At 41.7% G+C, this 18,859-nt stretch overlaps 1 protein-coding gene across 1 annotated transcript in view; it reads left to right on the top strand.

The window, feature by feature from the left end:
* Nucleotides 1–18,859, top strand: part of CDH20 (cadherin 20) — a 287,836-nt gene that overhangs the window by 232,469 nt on the left and 36,508 nt on the right. The window contains exon 7 of the mRNA XM_086965411.1: nt 8,084–8,337. Coding sequence (XP_086821537.1) covers nt 8,084–8,337 — 254 coding nt within the window. The remainder of the gene's footprint in view (nt 1–8,083; nt 8,338–18,859) is intronic.

Raw genomic sequence — 18,859 nt, 5'->3', positions numbered from 1 at the left:
CTTTGCAATTCCATAGGTACTAAACATGACAGATGAACCTCCTCTCAATTAGCATTACAGTTTATTAATTGGTAAAAGGAATCCCCAATGTTATCCTATGAGAGGGTTAGGCCTCACTGTAGTGAAAAACTACCAGTATATGTAAACCTTACAAATTCATGTCCTACCTTTTATTTACACAACACCCAGCACTATGGGCTACCTAGGGCCTACCTTACAGGTGATTTATATGTAATAAAAGGGGATTTTAAGGCTTGACAAGGGTCTTTAAATGCCAATTCAACACAGGAGCGTGACACTACTTTTAAGCTGAAATAGCAGGCCCGGAACAAGTTTTACAGAGCTACTTAGGTGGGTGGCACAACAAGTGCATCTGGTTCACTAGTAGCATTTAATTTAAGGGCTCTGGGTATGCGGTATACCATTTTACAATTTTAAATTAAGTGTGCCAATTAGGTATATGCCAATCATACCATGTGTAAGGAAGTGAGAACAGGCACTTTAGCACTGGCTAGCAGTGGTAAAGTGTACTGAGTCCTAAGGCCAAGAAAATAGAATTCAGCAAAATTAGAGGCAAGCAAGCAAAAAGATTGGAGGAAGACCACCTTAAGGCTGACAGGTTTAATAATAGCCCTTACAAAGTAACATAGCAGATGAGCTAAGTCGCATCTTGGAGATGCAAGATCAACCCAAAATGAAGATGTTCAGAAGGCTAGATGTCTGACACATCGCTTTGGGGCGAGAAAAAATCTAAAATCTCAGTAATGCACATTTGAACACCCACAAAAGTGAACATGTTGATGAATCTGTCTGGGATATTTTCATTATTCTTTACAGCAAATTGCCTTAATTTCATAAATTGTCTATGCAATGGAGTCTTGGGCATGGATTCACAAAAGTGTCACGGGTAGTGGAAATGTCTTTGAGCAACCACAGATTCCCACGAGCATCACTGGGTTGTCCTCTGTCCATTGCTTGGTGCCGCAGCAGGAGCATCCTACTTCCTGCTCTAGAGCTGGGTGTAGGTAAGTATTTAAAAAACATAAACAGTCTCCTTCAAGCACTTTTTATGTTTTTTTCTCCTGTAGCTGTCTTCATGACCACTGAGATCAGCAGAAAAGCCTCCCATTATGGTAAAAAGCAAAGTGCCTCTGAGCAATAGGATCAGTAGCAGTGGGAATGAAAGGAAAACTGAGAGAGACAGAGAGAAATATAGATTGGTAGCTATAACTAGCAGTGTTGTTTAGACAGAGGGGTTCCAAGTGACATCAGATAGAAAACAAAAGCAAAGTTTGAGTTGTCGCTGATCTCACTTGGAAACCTGAGGACTAAATGTTATTGGCAGCTATCCTTGTACAATTAATATGCTGTGGATCAACTGTGCAGGCCAATTTATAGGCACCCACGCTCATAGGGAAGGTGGGATGTGGTGACACCCATTCAATACTCCACACACATCTGATAAAAAATGAAGAACAAAAATAGGGCCAATTGCAACCTTGGCCAATACCTTTTTTTGTTGGTAAACTTTGAGAGATGCTTTATTCAGCATCCATGAGTCCTTTTGACCACGTCTGAATGACTCACAATTATTGAAGGAGTAAACCATCTGGTGCTCCCAAATGTGCCCTTTTTGCCCAGGGATAGGCACACAGGTAAATTCTGACTTGCAGTCTATGAATACAAGGTGTACCACGTGACCCTTTGTTTTTTCATATTTATTGTGTAAGGTTTGTCCGAGTGGTCAACACAACGAATCTAGGGATGTCTTGGGCTTTTGTATCAAGCGTCTTTATTATATTTTTAACCTGGTTTAGTCACACTTTTTAGTCAGAAATAGGGGATGGCAGAAAACACGGACAGAACAGAGGATGATGTTCGGATGTTCTCCCGGGTGAGGTGATCTGCGTCGTGGGGTTCCGTCTTGCCTTCGCGTAGGTCTTCTTCCCGTTGGTACTCCTCGGAAGGGCAAAAGAAAAACAAAAGGGCTGGGATTAGTCACATCCGTCCTCTCAACTAAATGGTTGTGCTACCGTCACCATATGCAGTGAAGGAGGGGAGGGAGGGTTTGTGAAGGAAAGAGGACAACGTGGTTTGGAGGGTGCTACCTCTCGTCACCCCACCACCCACACCAGAAGGCACGCCTTAAAGGTACTTGCCTTGGGCTTTGGCCCGTCCACAGGGCTGTGGCGTCCGACCCGGGGCTGGTGCTCCCTTCCTAGGGCCACCGGGTGTGTGCGCCTTGTAGGTATGTGGAGGGTTCTCCCTTGGGTTCCAGTCCTTGCCGAACCTGCTTCCTCCTGGCTCCTCCGAGGGTCGCTCCTCTCCAATTCCGGGACTGCTGCGCTCCTCCCGCACGTGCTCCGCTCCTCCTCCGGGACAGCTGGGCTCCACCGGGATCTGCTCCGCTCCACTTCCGAGACAGCTGGGCTCCACCGGGATCTGCTCAGCTCCACCTCCGAGCTCTCCATCTTCCTCCGGGCTCCAGGATACTGCTTCCTGATTATGCCACCCGCCCTCTGTTGGTGGCGTGCTTTTATCGTCCCACCTCGGTTTCCATGCCCGCTTGTCTCGGAAAACAGCTAGACCGTCAACTGCTTCCGGGCAGTCGCTGGTGTATCCTCCCGATATGACCCACTTACGGCCACCATTCCCGGCCGACTCCCCATCCTTGTCACATACTGCTTCACGGCTCAGCCCTTCTGTTCTACGGAAAGATCCCTCATGTTGAAGGCCTTGCCTGTTTCATGCAGGTTGCTGAGTCGCAGTGGATTTTGTGTCCTGATCAAGCTCCATATTTTTTATTTTGCATGGTCCCTTGTACATAATCGTTCTGTTCTTTATCTGTCTGCATTCTAAATTTGATATTTTAGACAGTGACAACGAAGAACCAGGTGTATGCTTGGATTTAGGCACCTTTTTTATTTTTCCTCTGCCAGTGCCCGTTTTAGAGTGGTGCTTCCAGTGCTGCCGCACCAGGCTCAGAGCTCGAGTGGGGCTGGAGATACGACGTCCATGAGTAAAGTAAGTAAATAAATAAATACAACTATTTACCTTGCGCTCGCTGCATCGCCGAGTTGGTGATGAAGCGAGCGCAAGGTAAATAGTTTTATTTATTTATTTACTTACTTTACTCGTGGACGTCATATGTATATCTGACACCACTACCCCCCACCCCCCCGGCCCCACTGATCCTACAAACTTGTACGGCATTGGTTTAGTACTTTATATTTTCCCCCCAGTCTTTCGTAATCCTAAATTTGCTAAAAAGTATTTATGCGTCAGATTTTTACTCTGCTAAAATATGAATTAATTGGTGGGGAGTGTAGTCTCTTTGCTGCTAGATCAATGAGAGATCCTGGAGCTAAACTGCCTATGTTAATACTCGGGGTGCATTAGACATTGGGGCTCAGAAAATTATTGGGGTTCAGCTCCCACAATTGTACATTAACTTTCTACTACTGGCTTTAACATCTATTGAATGCCAACTGACTGCCTTTTTTATGAGGAGCCCCGTTGTGATTTGAGTGCCGCCCTCACTCCTTTGCTGTTCAATAGTTTCAATTTGGGACATGCATTCCGTAACTATCCTTATTTGGTCTTGTGATAAGAGCCCTTTTGAACACTTCACATAATGTTTAGTATTGTTTTTTGGGGTTCCAATCCGTTTTTTAAGAGCTATATTAGTGCAATTAATATTTCTTGCATGTTGATTGTTGTAATTCGATAACACCAATTCTTCTAGATAGGGTGCCTGCGTTGGCACTAGGCTGCCAAAAGGGCACCAGCAAAAGGTAAAGGAAAGGAATGCAAAGAAAAGAGGGGCCCTGCAAACGGATATACCAGCAGGTTCCACTAGAAATATACCAATCTACAAGCCTGGTAACTGAATATTAACAATGTATTAATTCATATAGGAAAAATTTTGGCTTTAAAATTCTGGTCACCCTATGGTAAGGATAAAATTGCATGCTAATTTACTGCAGCCCATGTACTCTGAAACTCAGAATCATGACCTAAGTGTCTTATTACAGTGCACAGTACAGTGTTTTAGCGTAGGGCAGTTTACCCCATTTTTATGGCCTCTTGGTGCTATATGAGTTGTGATTGTTTGCTACCGTTCATGTGGGCTCCTCCATGCTAAGTACATTTTCAAAGTCTTGTCTTCCGTTTCAAGGATTGGTATTGTTATTGGGTTCCTGGGGGAGTTTCTTGTTTTGAAGCTGGGGTAGTTATTAAGTCCCCGTGATTTGTTTCTCTAAGCTAATAAGGGGGTTCCCAGCAGAAGAATAGAGAGTACGGTCTAGCCTTCTTCCTCCAATCATTGTGGGTGTGTGGTAGGTCATAAGTATTTGTGTTTTGATGGATGTGTTTATTCATGCTACAAAAGGCACTCGTTACTTACCAGTAGAAATATATTTATGCCTATATATATACTATAAAGGCAGTTTTGATTCCACAAGTGGAAAAAATGGAACAATAGTGAACAAAGGGATTTTATTGTACGCTATTCTTGCTACTTGCTATCTTGGAATGCATAAGTCTGATTACAAGCACTTGAATCATCAATAAAATAGATTTTTTTTTCTTTTATCAAAAAGTTCTCATAGGCAACTCTGATTATAACCACTGGGTGGCAGGACAGTACAAGAATGTGAATGTGTAGTAAATCTCAAGCCTTCAAACTATTGTCTCATGTAAAATAATAACTGCAAACATACTCTAGTGAGAATGTTGCACTATTTGCAGTACCTGCTGAAACAACTGATGTCAAGCAAATGTCACCAGTGTGATAAGGTGGCGACAGCGCTCACAAGGGCCTGTACCCTGGCTGTCATGCACCTTGCCAAGAAGGTTTGCAAGTGAAGTACGATGTCAAAGGACTGTGAGGGAGTACTGAGGCTTCATACACATCATAAGTTATAACCTCTACCCACCAGTCCATTTCCATTCTGGTTCCACCACCTACTTCGCCAATAGTTGATTACTAGGCCACAAGGAGGGACCAGGGTTGTCTGTGATCAGTGTTTTACTGGCATGCCTGGTGTTTTTATGTCACAGCCAATAAAAACAACAACGTTTTTCGCCCTTTGTACTATGAACCTAAAATATCAAATGCATGAAGAAATCACTTCAAAATTATTTTAAAGTTGTTTAACCTATTCTTAAACTGATAATATTATAAAGAGAGGTGGACTTGCCCTATTAAATCAATCAATCAATCAGTAGATTTGCTGAGTGCTACCTGTCACCCGTGAGGGTATCCTGGCGCTGGCAGAGTCCAGTTGATTACCCAAATACCCAGGTCTACAGATTTTCAGAATTCTGGAAGGGATGGAAGGTCCGCAGATGAAAGGGTAGTTTGTTCCATTCCTTCACTGCTAAGTAGGAGCTTGAGCGACCGCCGCATCTGCTATGTAGGATGCTGGGGGTGAGCGTTAGCGAAAGGGACACGGAGTAGAGGTGTCTGCTGGGCTGATAGAAGTTCCGGCAGTGGTTCAAGCAGGCCGGTCCGCAGTTGTGTAGAGCCTTATATGCATGGGGTAGGGGCTTGAAGTGGCATCTTTTCTGTCCAGGGAGCCAGTGGAGTTCCCTGAGGAAGGGGTTTATGTGGGTTTGTCTAGGGAGATCCAAGACAAGTCTGTCTGCATTGTTCTGTATGGTCTTTAGTCGTTGGAGGAGATGAGCTGCGATCCTTGTATATAGATCATTGTTGTAGTCCAGTTAGCTGGAGATGAGTGTCTGGGTGATGGTGCATCTTGACCTTTGGGGTAGACATTTGCATATTGTACGAATCATGCAGAGGATGAAGAAGCAGGAGGAGGAGACAAGGTTGACCTGCCTTGGTTCCTTGCGTGGTTGGTGGGGGTAGGAGTAGGTCCGAGTTCTGAGGACCACCAGGATGTGTTCTATGGGGAGCTTTTGTTTCCAAAAATTAGTACCTCTGTCTTGTCTGTATTGAGCTTTATGTCAAAACATGAGTTCCCCTTAGGGTACATTTCTATAACATCTATACTTTCATGCACAACATTAAATTCAAAGAGGAACAAAGAGGAAATATAAAATTGACTTCATAAAAAATTTACAATTTATTCAAACAGATGTTAAAAACACAATATACCCTATCATCAGTGCATTATTAATTGATAAACATATACAGTTTCACAGAATAAAACCACAAAAGTAAAAACACAAAAATGGGAAACAAAAATATGGAATAAATGGTTCCTATTATCATGAGGTAAATACAATAGTCGAAACGCAATCACACTCTAACACATATGTCACTTTCATAGTCAGAGTTGTAGCTTCATAGACTTAGCGTATTTCAACTAAAAAATGCATCGACGCGTTTCGGTGGGCACGTATTTAAAGGCCCAACACCTTCTTCAGGATGTAATATTTGAATCCCACAAACACATATAATATCTTGTTTAGGGTCACACAGGGCCTCAAACTCTCCGAACTTTCACTGTGATACCACTTTATGGTTATCTTTATAAAAATAGTTTGTTCATCTATTTATTCCCAAGATTAGTTCGAATATTGTGATTCGTCGTTTTAACCATCGGAACCGCCGACATTTAATCTTAACAAAAACGGTCAGTCAATACAGGCCGTGTGTCCCAGGCGAAAGGAGCCGTATATTTCAAATAATTAACGGCGTTGTGGGTTACGTCGTAATCCTGACCACCTTGGAGGCAAAACCACCAGCGGTCTGCTTAAATCTAAGAATACGGGCAGTCAGGGTGTACGCCTCAGTCGGTCCGAGCTTTAGGCAGCTGTCCTTCATTCAGTTGGCGAATGTCTGTCATGCAGTTATGGAAGTTGGTCTTGGTGTGTTGGTGGTGTCTTCTGAGAGGGAGAGAATGAGCTGTGTGCCACCGGCGTTGGATATGATGTTGATTCCACTGGTTGTGTCAATATTGGCCAGAAGTGTCATAAAAGTGTTGAAGAGGGTGGAAATGAGCGAGGATCCTTGGGGTACTCCACAGATGATTTATTTGGGTTCAGAGGTAAAGGGGGGGAGGCGGACCTTTTGTGGTCTTCCAGGGAGGAAAGAGACAATCCATCTGAGAGCTGCTCCTTGGATGCCTATGTTGTGCAGCCTTGCTATAACTGTGTGGTGGTAGACCGTATCAAAGGCTGTTGCTAGGTCTTGGAGGATCAGAGCCACAGCTTGTCCTCAGCTGAGAAGGGTTAGGATGTCGTCGGGATGTGGACTGTCTCAGTGTTATGGTTGCTAAGCAATCTGGATTAGACGGCGCAGAGTAGAAGGTTCCATTCCATTCCTTTTAAGAAAGAATAGATGCAAATGTACATTAATTTTTATTAAGGACATTCTAGCTCCAGACCCTTTAGGTAAAGTAAGGAAGGATTGGCTTGGCTGTCAAAGGCTGGGAGGGAGAATGTCGGGCTGGCCATTTCTATTGCCTACCATTCAGAATATTGTCAGTTTGGCACTGCTCCTTCAATCCATCTGAAAATAGTGTTGAGAGGTGTGAAGAATTGTTAGGATTATTTAAAAAAGTGGAGGTGGTAGAGAGCTATTACAGAAGGGTATCTGCACACTATGGGTAGAATAATCTATAAGTGGCTTTTGAGAATTGCAGGTAAACGCTGGGGGTATAACATAGGCCCCTGCAGCTCGTGGGACTCTAATCCCTCAGAGGTCCTCAACCCTTTTCAGTCCAAGCCCAATTGATATCAGTGAGATATGGAAGACTGAGGTTCCCCTCATCGGACTCTGCAGGTGGGAGGGGGCATCATTATGTGTTATTGCCCTGGAAAAAGCCTTGACTTTAACCAGTTTGAAAATTTTGCTACACTATTTATGCCCTTTCTTGAAACATTTCTAAGAGTGAGCAATCCCTCAACACTTTCAACGATCACCATCTGTCGATGTGTGGAGTACTGTCTGACAGAGAAACTCTAAGCTAACTCCTGCGAACAGTTGACATGTAGTAAGGTGCATCGATCTGACTAGGCTGCATAAATAAGTGAATAATTCGTACATATGAACTTTCAGCAAAACATAATCAAAGGGAAACTGACTTGCTGCTTTTCATTTCACTTTTTTTAGCCATTAAGTTTTGAGAGAAAGAAAACCTACACTTTAAAAGTGGAAGGCGCCAACGCGCATCTGGAGGTGCGCTTCCTGAACCTTGGCCCATTCCGAGATCAGACCACTGTGCACATAACCGTTGAAGATGTGGATGAGCCACCAGTGTTTGAGTCGAGCCTTTATTTTGTAGAAGTGCCTGAAGATGTGGAAATTGGGACCACTGTACAGATAGTGTCTGCCAAGGACCCCGATGTGACCAACAACTCTATAAGGTGAGTCACTGCATGTCATAATCTACACATGTGTAGTGTTCAGGTTTTGTACAGAACACATATGTTTACCAAGATCACTGTTTTGGGAGCATTTGAGAATCAGTGGCTGATCAGGTGCAGTTTAAACTGGAGGTAAATATAACAACAGGAGGGAGGGAGAGAGACAAGTGGATTCAGTCTCCCCTGGTTATTCGTTTAAACAAAATGGAATCCACTCAGAGGGTGGTAGTGGTCCCTAAAGTGATGGGGAGCACATAGTGTTGTGTAAATGCCCCTCACAAACCAACAGGCCCCTTGGTGTCATGCTTCATCATCGGGGCCTTCGCCCCCCTCTACGGGATGCGGTGTGCTGCGAATCACGAATACGTAGGAGCACTGATAGTGAACTATGCGTATGTGTGTGTGTGAGGGAGAAGTGTGAGTAAATGTATTGTATTGGCATTTATATAGCGCACTACTTACCCGGAGGGTCCCAAGGCGCTTCGACCGCTGCGAAACCCTTCCTGGCTTCCCTGAGAGATGGTCCCTTAATGGGTATCTCCAGGGTGAGACCAGGCATCCCCGGCGGTCTGGTGGGGCCGTTAGTGAAGATGAGGCAAGCTAATGCCCAGAGTTGCCGAGTGTGATCGCTGATCAGAGTGGGCACCGAGGCGAGAGAATTATCGAGTCCGCTGACCCTGGTCCAGAAACCTGCCGCGCTGGGAATCGAACCCTGGTCCCGGGCCGTCCTCTGCTCTCGGGTCTGCCGCCTCTAACCAGTGAGCCACACTACTTCGTAGTGAGGTGAGGTGAAAAAAGTGAAGGTTAAAAAATACCTGGCTCGTAGGAAAAAATTATTTATTATGTCCTCGGCTGGTATTGTTAAAAAGGTGCAGTGTGAGGTTGACAAATATACGTATTAGGGTATATCAACTTCTGAAAGGCGCTTTTCAGAGGTTGATATACCCTAATACGTATATTTCCTACGAGCCAGGTATTTTTTAACCTTCACTTTTTTCACCTCACCTCACTACTCACACTTCTCCCTCACACACACACAAACGCATAGTTCACTATCAGTGCTCCTACGTATTCGTGAGTCGCAGCACGCCGCATCCCGTAGAGGGGTGCGAAGGCCCCGATGATGAAGCATGACACCAAGGGGCCTGTTGGTGTGTGAGGGGCATTTAAACAACACTATGTGCTCCCCATCACTTTAGGGACCACTACCACCCTCTGAGTGGATTCCATTTTGTTTAAACGTTTAAACTGGAGGGTCCTGATTTCTTTCCTGAAGGCCAGAAGTCTGGTTGCCTCCCTCTGGTGCTGAGGAGGTCAGTCCAGAGGCAGTGGGTACAATAGTAAAATACTTATTGATTTCTCTTTTGTTTCGTGTACTTCTAGTTTTCATTGGTTGGTGCTCTGGGTAGTGTAGTTATAGATAGGAAAGGATGGCTTTTCTGTTAAGTAGTCGACTTTGTGTGTGTGTGTGTGAGTGTGCGTGTGTGTGCATGTTGCCTCCAAAATGATGTGTGCCAGTGGGGTGTTAATATGTTCATGTTTTCATTAAGCAGTCATAAGGCAAGCCGCTGCAAGGAAGACCACTTTGAGAAATATTGTGTGAGGGAGACTGGTGACCAAGCCATTACCACCACAGATGTGGGAGAGGATGAGATATTGGACACCCTCAAAGTAAGAGCTGAGAGAAACCCATTATTTTTGCCCAGGAGGCAGCTCTGGTACCAGGAGTTTTCTCATTTATTTGTACTTTGAAGAAGGAATTTGGGACAATATGTGGCTTTGGAGCAGAGGGAAGCTAAGAAGCCTTTGAGTTGCACTGTGTCCATATAGTCTGCAGTTCGAGTTTGGCAATGTTAACCAGTTGGAAGGGTTCAGTTTATTGTATACAATGACTATCTACAAAGGAATAGTGCCTAGGTATTGCTTCAGATTTTAGGCATCCGTTTCAGAGCAGACCTTGAGTTAGGTGTGTGTGTCTTCGGCATTTAGGTGAAGAGTGATGTTTAAAGTGACTAGTAGCGTCCCTGTATATCTAGGTTAAATTCCATTGACATGAGGCAAGAGCCCTGAGCGGCCACACTTGGGACTTGGAGAGGAGGAGGTTTGGAGAGGTCCATTAAGTGATGTCTTTGAAAAGAATGAGGCAAATAGTTGAAGACCATGTCAGAGATACCATTGTTTGGAAAGAATGTTAAGCAGTAATTTGTGGCCGACAAGATCGCAGCCTAGAGAATGGGGATAACCAGGAGGCAGGGGTTACCTTTGTCAGGGATGTCTGTGATGTTAAAATCACTGTCAACAATGTGGATGGCTGTGTTCTTGGTGCTGAAGCGAAGGTGTAAGCCTGATTGGTAGAATAACATTCCCATGTGTTGCTCTATGTGGTTGCGAAGATTTTTTCTCACCCAGAAAGCGGAGATGAGTGATGAGTAATGCAGTAGTAGTTCGAGTGGTTGTCAGTGTTCAATTTTGAGTTTTGGTCAGTGGGGAAAGTATTTTGCTGATCTTCATGGTGGCTATAAAGGATGTTTTCAGGGTTGGTCTTGACAAAGTCTAGTCTGGGAGGTAGCATCATTGGAGTGGGACCAAATGATGCGAGGACGATGGCATTGGAAAAAGAGTGTGCAATCAGTGATTGGAGGATATTAATCACATTATCATTGATAGGAGGCAATATGTAGTGCTGAAGGGAGGTAGAGGAGACAGAGGCAGATTTTTTTATTTGATAGTAAATTTGGTGTTGTGAATGATTTCGATTTTGTTAGTGGTGTAGAAAGAACACATTAAAACTAGTTGCTTCCTCCATTGATTGTCTTATTCTAGGATGCACAAGTGGGTTCTTGCACCATTTAATAACAGTGGACAAAACTTTGCTTCATTCTGCTTCTTAAAGGTGATTTGGGGTATTGGTTTGATTTTGATAAGCAAATGGAAACTTTTTGAATTGAGCACATAATTTCAAATGCTTTGAGTTGTTTCTATGATTAGGATGTTTACTAATTCTTTCCTAACATCTTCAGCGTGTCTTGTAGTAGTTGATATCAAGGGGCATTTTCATCTTCTTTATGAGTAGGAATGCATGTGAACGATGTGAGTGAGAAGTTTTACATGTTGAGGGGGAACAACATATTTAATGTTTTGAAGTGGTTGGTGACCAATGTGCTGGAGGCACTCAGGGGGGAAGTTCTTGAAGAATCTGCATGTGATGATGGAAGGTTTGGTTTTCTTTCTATGAGAAAGCTGGTGGGTAATAAGGTGTGCAGGTGAACTGAGAGGATCTGTCCAGACAGTTGGGCTGGGTGGATGACAGGTGAAAGTACATGTGTGGTAGATATTGCAAAATGTTATTTTATTGTCCATACATGAGTGGGTGTTGGGCTGTGGAAACTGTGGTTGTTTTTCGTCAGAAGCAAATTCTTTTCTGTTCTCTTTGTTTTAGTGGCCTTCTTCTATTAAGTAGACAACATTAAGCATCTTTATCTTCAAGTGTTAACTGAAATATACAATTGATAAGGACTTATCTGTCTAAATAAACACTTTGTATAAAGTCAGTTTAGGCTAAGGCTGTAAGATTGAGAAGTAAGTTTCTCATGGTCGTGGTACTCTGAGCTTCAGAGAGGTTGTAGTCACATGGGTAGTTATTGTCTTAAAAGGAGGGAAGTTAATGAGGTTAAAGAAACTACCTACGTAGGGTTTGTCTTAGCCTGGAGAGTGATATTTGAGCTTGAATATAGTATGCTGTGGAAGGATATGGATACTCATATGATCTAGAGGATGGAATGGGGTGAAAAAGAGGTCAACTTTGTGTTTGATGTCAACACCCCCGCCCCAATTATTTTTAGGTGGGGTAGGTGATGGATGTCATAGCCATCTGGAATGAGCTCTTCAAAGCCCTGGAATAATACAAGAGTTACCCAGGTCTCAGTGATGCAGAAAAGGTCTTGTTTGTGAAGAGCTCCACCATATTGGTTGCTTCTGAGCGGGGTGCGAGCTGATGAATGCGTGGCAGAGATGTTAAGATTGGGGTTTAGTTTCTAGACCGTGCAGTGAAGTAAGGTATTAGCATGGCCTGCGTTGATCTCACTGGACACTTAAGCATACTACAGAGCACATTAGTCAAAATATTACACGTTCATCCAACACTGTCGTTTGCTTTATGTCGGCTTTCTCATACCCACTAGGAAAGTTGAACACTAAGGAACAGCACATAGACATCCAATAGTATACATAAGATATAATACCTTTTATTCATAGGTTATCCAAATGCACTGTAGTGATGTAGTTGTCTCTGGAGCTGTGTGAGGTCTGGGAATATGCATTACAATGTTGTGATTATTCAACAAAATATCAAAAAAGTTGTTTTTGTTAGTGGCCGGAATGCTCAGGCCCATCAATTCCTAGACACTGCGCCCATGATGTACATCTTCCTCTGCAAATGAAAGATACCTAGATAGAGGGGAAGGCACAAAAGTCAACAAACATCTTAACTCCCAGTAAACTAAGAACGATACTATAGAGGTCTAGTGAAAAAGTTGTGCCCAACGTATTCAAGAGCAGAACATTCAATAGCAATTTCTTTACATTATCACATTTCAAAAGTGGAAATGTATTCTCGTCACAGCAGTTGAAAGATTGAGATTGAGAAAGAAATCATGGTGTGATTTTTATTGCTGTATTTAGTTGTTTTCTTGTCTGTTTATGTGTCTAGCTATCCATCCATATATCCATCCATCCATCCATGCAGGATTTGAGAAACTGTTAGCGCAAACCAAGTCATTTATACTAACATGCATCTTCTTAAAGAGCCTAACGAATGTAAAAATTAAGTATGGGCGGAAAATTCGTTCCGCTCACGGATTTTGTGAATTTTTGGCAATTTCGCGATTTGGGAATCGCCCGAAATTGCCCAAAAATCCGCAATTCGTGAGTTGACATTTTTTTTTCTTGTTTGCGCTTCAAAAATACAATCTTGCACACGCGGCATTGACTTACCATGATTCTGCTTTCGCTAATGAGTTTTCCTCCCTGTGCGCGTGCACTGTGAGATTTTGGTAGCTGGCCGAGCGACGCCGCGATCGCGAACACGTCATTGCGACCCGAAACAGGAAATTGTGAATGCGAACACGTAATTATGACCCGAAACAGGAAATTACAAACGCAAACATGTCAATGCGACCCGAAACAGGAAAAAGGTATCGCGAGCAGGCTGGTTAAGTGGAAACAACATGTTCGCGACCGTTGGAACCGCATGCCCAAGTTCTCGTTCCCGAACTGGTAAAAAAATCTCGCGAACTCTAAAAAAAAAAAAACGCAAGCTCACGGAATTTGGCAGATTTTTGCGATTACGAATTTGCGCGGATTCGCGTATCACAAATTCGCAAATTCTGCCCATGCTTAGTAAAAATTTGCAATGCATATTTTCAAATGCAGCACCTTAAGCACACTTATGCAGCATTTTATAGTTACTGTTTTAGCTGTGTAGGGCGCTCCACATTTGACACCAGAGTATTCAGCTGGTGTTTTGTGGGGCATGGACTATGAGATGGTATATAGGTGACTACGGGATGGATATATAGGTGACTATGGACTGGATATACAGGTGTCAAGTCCTTTGGAATCAACTGAATTGCCAAGAGGCAGAGACATGAAGCCATGACTAAATAAAGAGACTCAGACATTGGGCATAGATCTGTCAGGTGAGAATGGATAAGTAACTGCGTTGGAGGAGGAAAAGGAAGATTGGGCTCGGGAAGAAGGAGCGAGGAGTAAGCGGCAGGGCCTGCATGAGAGGTTCATTATGGGGTTGGGGAGCAGGCTTTGAGTACCGTGGAGGAGCAGGCAACATATATGTATAGGAAGAGGCAAAAAAAAAAACAGAGAGGGTGAGCAAATGACCAAGACATATGGCTCGGCTGGGAGGAGACATGTGGAGTGGCTGGAATAAGGGGGAGTGCAAAGAAATGGTGGGCGGGCACTAGTAGCGCCATTAGACAATGTTTGTAAGAAATAGCACTTGCCAGTTGAATGAGCTCTCAAACGGATTTCAAAAAGTGTGTAGGAGGGAAGAGGACTGGACAAGAATTTGAACAGGGGCAAAGATTAGACAAAGGAAAACAAAGAGGGAAAACGGCTGGGGCAGCAGTCCACGGGAACTAAAACAGGCAGTTTAATGGCATCCATCATCTCAAAAGGCAAATTTATGATGGTCCAAGCCTTGCTAACGGGTTTCAGAAGTGTAGGCAGCTTCAATTATGTCATTACAAATATCAAGAAAACAATAGATAATGCATAACCTATGATGTTTGATTGACGTACTGCTAGTATGAAATTTCATGTTTTTTTGGTACATTCTTGTAAATGTTTGTGCATCTATGTTATATTTATGTGTGCCAATAGCCATTTCTGAACATAAGTTCTGAGATCTGAATCAAATGATATTGAATTACATTTGAATTGGAATAATCCATCTGGCCATTCACCCATCCATCCATCCTTGCATAAGAACATGCATCTGTCTGTTTGTCTTACATATAAATGTCTGTCCACATGTGCCTTTATTTGTGATGTCTGTGTCTCTGTGTTTCTGTCCATCGCTTGGTCTGTCTGCATGAATATCTATGTTGGTTGGTCTGTGTGCATTAATGCCAGTATATCTGTTGTCTGTATCCATGTGTGACTATATGTCTGTGGCTGTGTGCAAATTTAGCTATTTGGCTTACTGCCTGACTACATAGGTGTCATTAGGTGCCTGAAAGTATATTGTTCTGCATGTGCATGAATGTCTTTAAGTGTGTTGTGGTAGTTGCATGTATACATGGACGCATGCTCTCTATGGGTATAAAAGCGTGCTCACTGTCTATTTGTGTATGCAATATACAAAATCAAAACTTTTGACTTTGATAATGCATGTTTGTTTTCATTCATTCTTTCTGTCTTTCCCCCAGTTTCTCTCTTTTGTTTTTGTTCTCTCACCCTTTCTTTACCTTTGTGTCTCAGATCTCCACCAAACCCTTGTCTATTTTTCTATATATTTCACCCTGTCATTATGCGTCTTGCTGTTGCCACTTATATTTCTGTTTCGCTAGCTTTCTTTCCACTCTTTCTTATTCTGCTGATTCGCTCTCTTCTCTTTCCTCTTGAAACCTCACTGTTCACTCAAGGACAGTCATGTTATTTCATTTTCTTTTCCACATCCTTCTCCACTGACATACATGTAATTGGTTTGTAAAATATATGATGCTTGTCCCCAACCAAGGTACGGTGCATGCCTCATCATATAGAGGGTACAGAGTGCATACTGTGCCAGCACAAATGCCTACAGCATTGGAATATATACGAGGTTTACCTTATAGGTCCTTTCCACCCTCTTGTTTAGGTCTAGCTTACAGACAGCTTTAGCAATCTGTTGTCAAATACCTACAGTCTAAATGCACTATACAGCATGGACTTGGGATCATCCTCTTGCCCATGACTGAATGGCCTTCTTGTCTTAGTTCAATTCTCAATTCAATTCATATTTAGTGATTTAAACCTCTTCAGAGATCAACAATTTAAGGTGGATAAAAAAATCTGAACTTTTTTACAAATCTTTTACAGACCATATACATAATTTCTTTTTAAAATAATGGTACAACCGATTAAAAAAATGTATACAATTTGTTACAAACTAATTCATTCGGGGGATTTAATTAAGACAATCAAGTCATTAACAGTTAGTAGATTATATCTAAAACATATAGGTTTTCAAAAACAATGCCTAGCTTCTACCAGTTCTTTATTGGGACAAATGCACAGCACATGTGCTAGATCTTGGACTCATACTCGACATAATTCACATAATCCCCTCTTTTCACTTGAGTCATTCCAGTGTTTTGTATAGACATTAAATGGTAAGATCCCAAGATGAAGCATAATTATACAGCATCAAACGCTGTGATCTAGAATGTATCTCAGATATTTTTGATTAGTCTTATACTCTATGGAGGTTATATAAGGCCTATAGTGTGTTCATTGTGAAAAATACGTCATATCTAGATCAAAACTTAATCACAGAGTCATGTTTTTTTTTAGATTCACTTCATATGTGCTGGTGACAAAGACTGTAAGAGTGTTATCGTGCATTGAAAGTGCTTCAAAGCAATAATGACATTTTTATAAAAAGTATGAAAGCTTGATCCAACCTTAAAAATGTCTTGCTTTAAGAGGGCTTTTAAAGAGCCTACTTCCGGATGCAATGATTATACGTCCATCTGATTATGATGGCCAGGGCTCTTGAGTAGTCGCTTGCTATGGAAAGCTCTAGGCAAAGTGCTTGAACCACTGTAGCTTGGCTCATTGTACTTATTGTTCGGAGAAGTTTCCCTTCATTTGTTCACTGCTCCATATTTAGTGTTTTTATTCCCTATTCTTGTGTTTGCCCTTCCCCAAGACTATAGCTATTTGACATCATTTTTTGATTGGAAGATTGGAATCCTCCCACTGCTTATGTAACAGGACTATCTTTTTAGTTATATTTCAGCACTCCATGGGGGCATGTCACTCCCCTCTCTCTCTGATCTACTCACTACCACCTCTATCTATTACAATAAACAGATGGAAAACAGCCCTTACAACGCAACTAAAATAAAGCACTACCATTACAACAAAACTTTTACAACGCAGGTTCCATTAGAACACATGCCATTACAACGCATGCCATTACAACGCAGCTGCTATTACAACGCATGCCATTACAAAGTAAGTATGGGTAAGTATTTCATTAAATTTTAACCCCTACACCATCCAACACTTACCCTACTATTATGCCCCCCTGGAGTTAGAATAATCATTTTAACCCCTACACTATCCAACACTTACCCTACTATTACACCCCCTGGAGTTAGAATAGTCATTTTAACCCCTACACTATCCAACACTTACACTACTTTTACATTCCCATTAGTTAAAAAAAAAGACTTACCCATACTTACGTTGTAATGGCATGTGTTGTAATTGCAGCTGCGTTGTAATGGCATGCTTTGTAATGGCATGCGTTGTAATGGATCCTGCGTTGTAAAAGTTTTGTTGTAATGGTATGCGTTGTGAATGTATTCGTTGTAACGTCATACATCCTAAACAGATGTTATTCAGTGCCAAGATACCATTCTGTGTGAATGTGCGCTTCAAAAATACACGTTATCCATCACACGCTGTTCTAAAGCATAATGACAGAAACATGCACCAAACAAGTAGGGCATACTATTTGAATGATTCTATGTATAAAATAATCCAAATGCGATGCTGACTTGCAGGGTGAGATTTTTGTTCATGATTAGTAGTGAACGGATATTCTTTTTAGTTAAATATTTTTTTATTGGGATTGAGAAATGTAGTAAACAGTACACTTGGCAAAAAGAATAAGATAATGAGATATATTACAGAGCAGATACACTGTTAGACAAGCAATACCATAGAGATAAGAATTTATGAAAAGCAATCTAATATCAAAATATAATTAAATGAACGGGTTACATTTCTTTTTAAATCTTTTTTTATAAAGAGGAGGAAAAAAGATGATAGACAAAGGTAGAAAGGAAAGGGAATAGAGAGAATGGAGGAAAGGAGGTGAGAATAATGGTGAAGATGTAAATATAGGAGTTACAAATTAGTCTGAAGACAGAACAGTGGTGAAAGGTACCCAGAATATATCAGATGTAATTGTTTGAGATAACGAAGATGGAAGTAGATATTCTATGGTCATCACAAATAGGATTCCACCATGTTAACATACATGTTTTAGAATTTTCTTTCCAACAAGTAAGTTTAACCTTAAAAGCAAGTGCAAAGAAAATATCTAATAGTACAGGCTCAAGAAAAAGATTATTAAAAGCATCTGACATAGTTCCAAAAAATAAAATTTCACTTGAAAATGGAATCTTACCCTGAAATATCATATCATTAAACATTTGGACCAAATGGATTTCCAAATATTAAACACTTGAGGACAATAGTATAATAGATGGATTAACGTATGATTGGAAGAGGAACAGGACCAGCATAAGGGAGAGGCAGAAGAACCAATTTTATGCTTAAAAGTAGGAGTGATAACAGCTCTATTATAACCAAAAAATAAAGATTGGGTGATATTGACAACTTTGGAAGTATTGGAAAGTTTAAGCCATAGTTTATTCCACTGGTGAACAGAGAATGATATATTAAGGTCCTTTTCCCATAACAATTCAATAGAGGATTTAATTCTTACAGGCATAGGAGCAGATAAAAAGTATGAGAGAGGTTTTGGGAATCAAATCATGATGAATATTGTATAATGGTTTCAAGGGAGTGAACAGAATGGAATCAGCTGAGAAGTTATTGTTTAGTAAAAAGGATAGGAGCACATGTGATAGTTGGGTATTTCGTTGTAAACAAGAGCGGGGCAAGTCATATTGTTCTTGTAAATAAGCAAAAGGTATAATAGAGTTTTGGGAAACCATATGATGAACATAGACAATAACCTTTTCTTTCCAATTCTTGAAAAAAAAGA

Source organism: Lissotriton vulgaris, chromosome 4_1, assembly GCF_964263255.1.
Source record: "Lissotriton vulgaris chromosome 4_1, aLisVul1.2, whole genome shotgun sequence".
Lineage (NCBI taxonomy): Eukaryota > Metazoa > Chordata > Amphibia > Caudata > Salamandridae > Lissotriton > Lissotriton vulgaris.
This window is presented reverse-complemented; position numbering and strand designations above follow the sequence as displayed.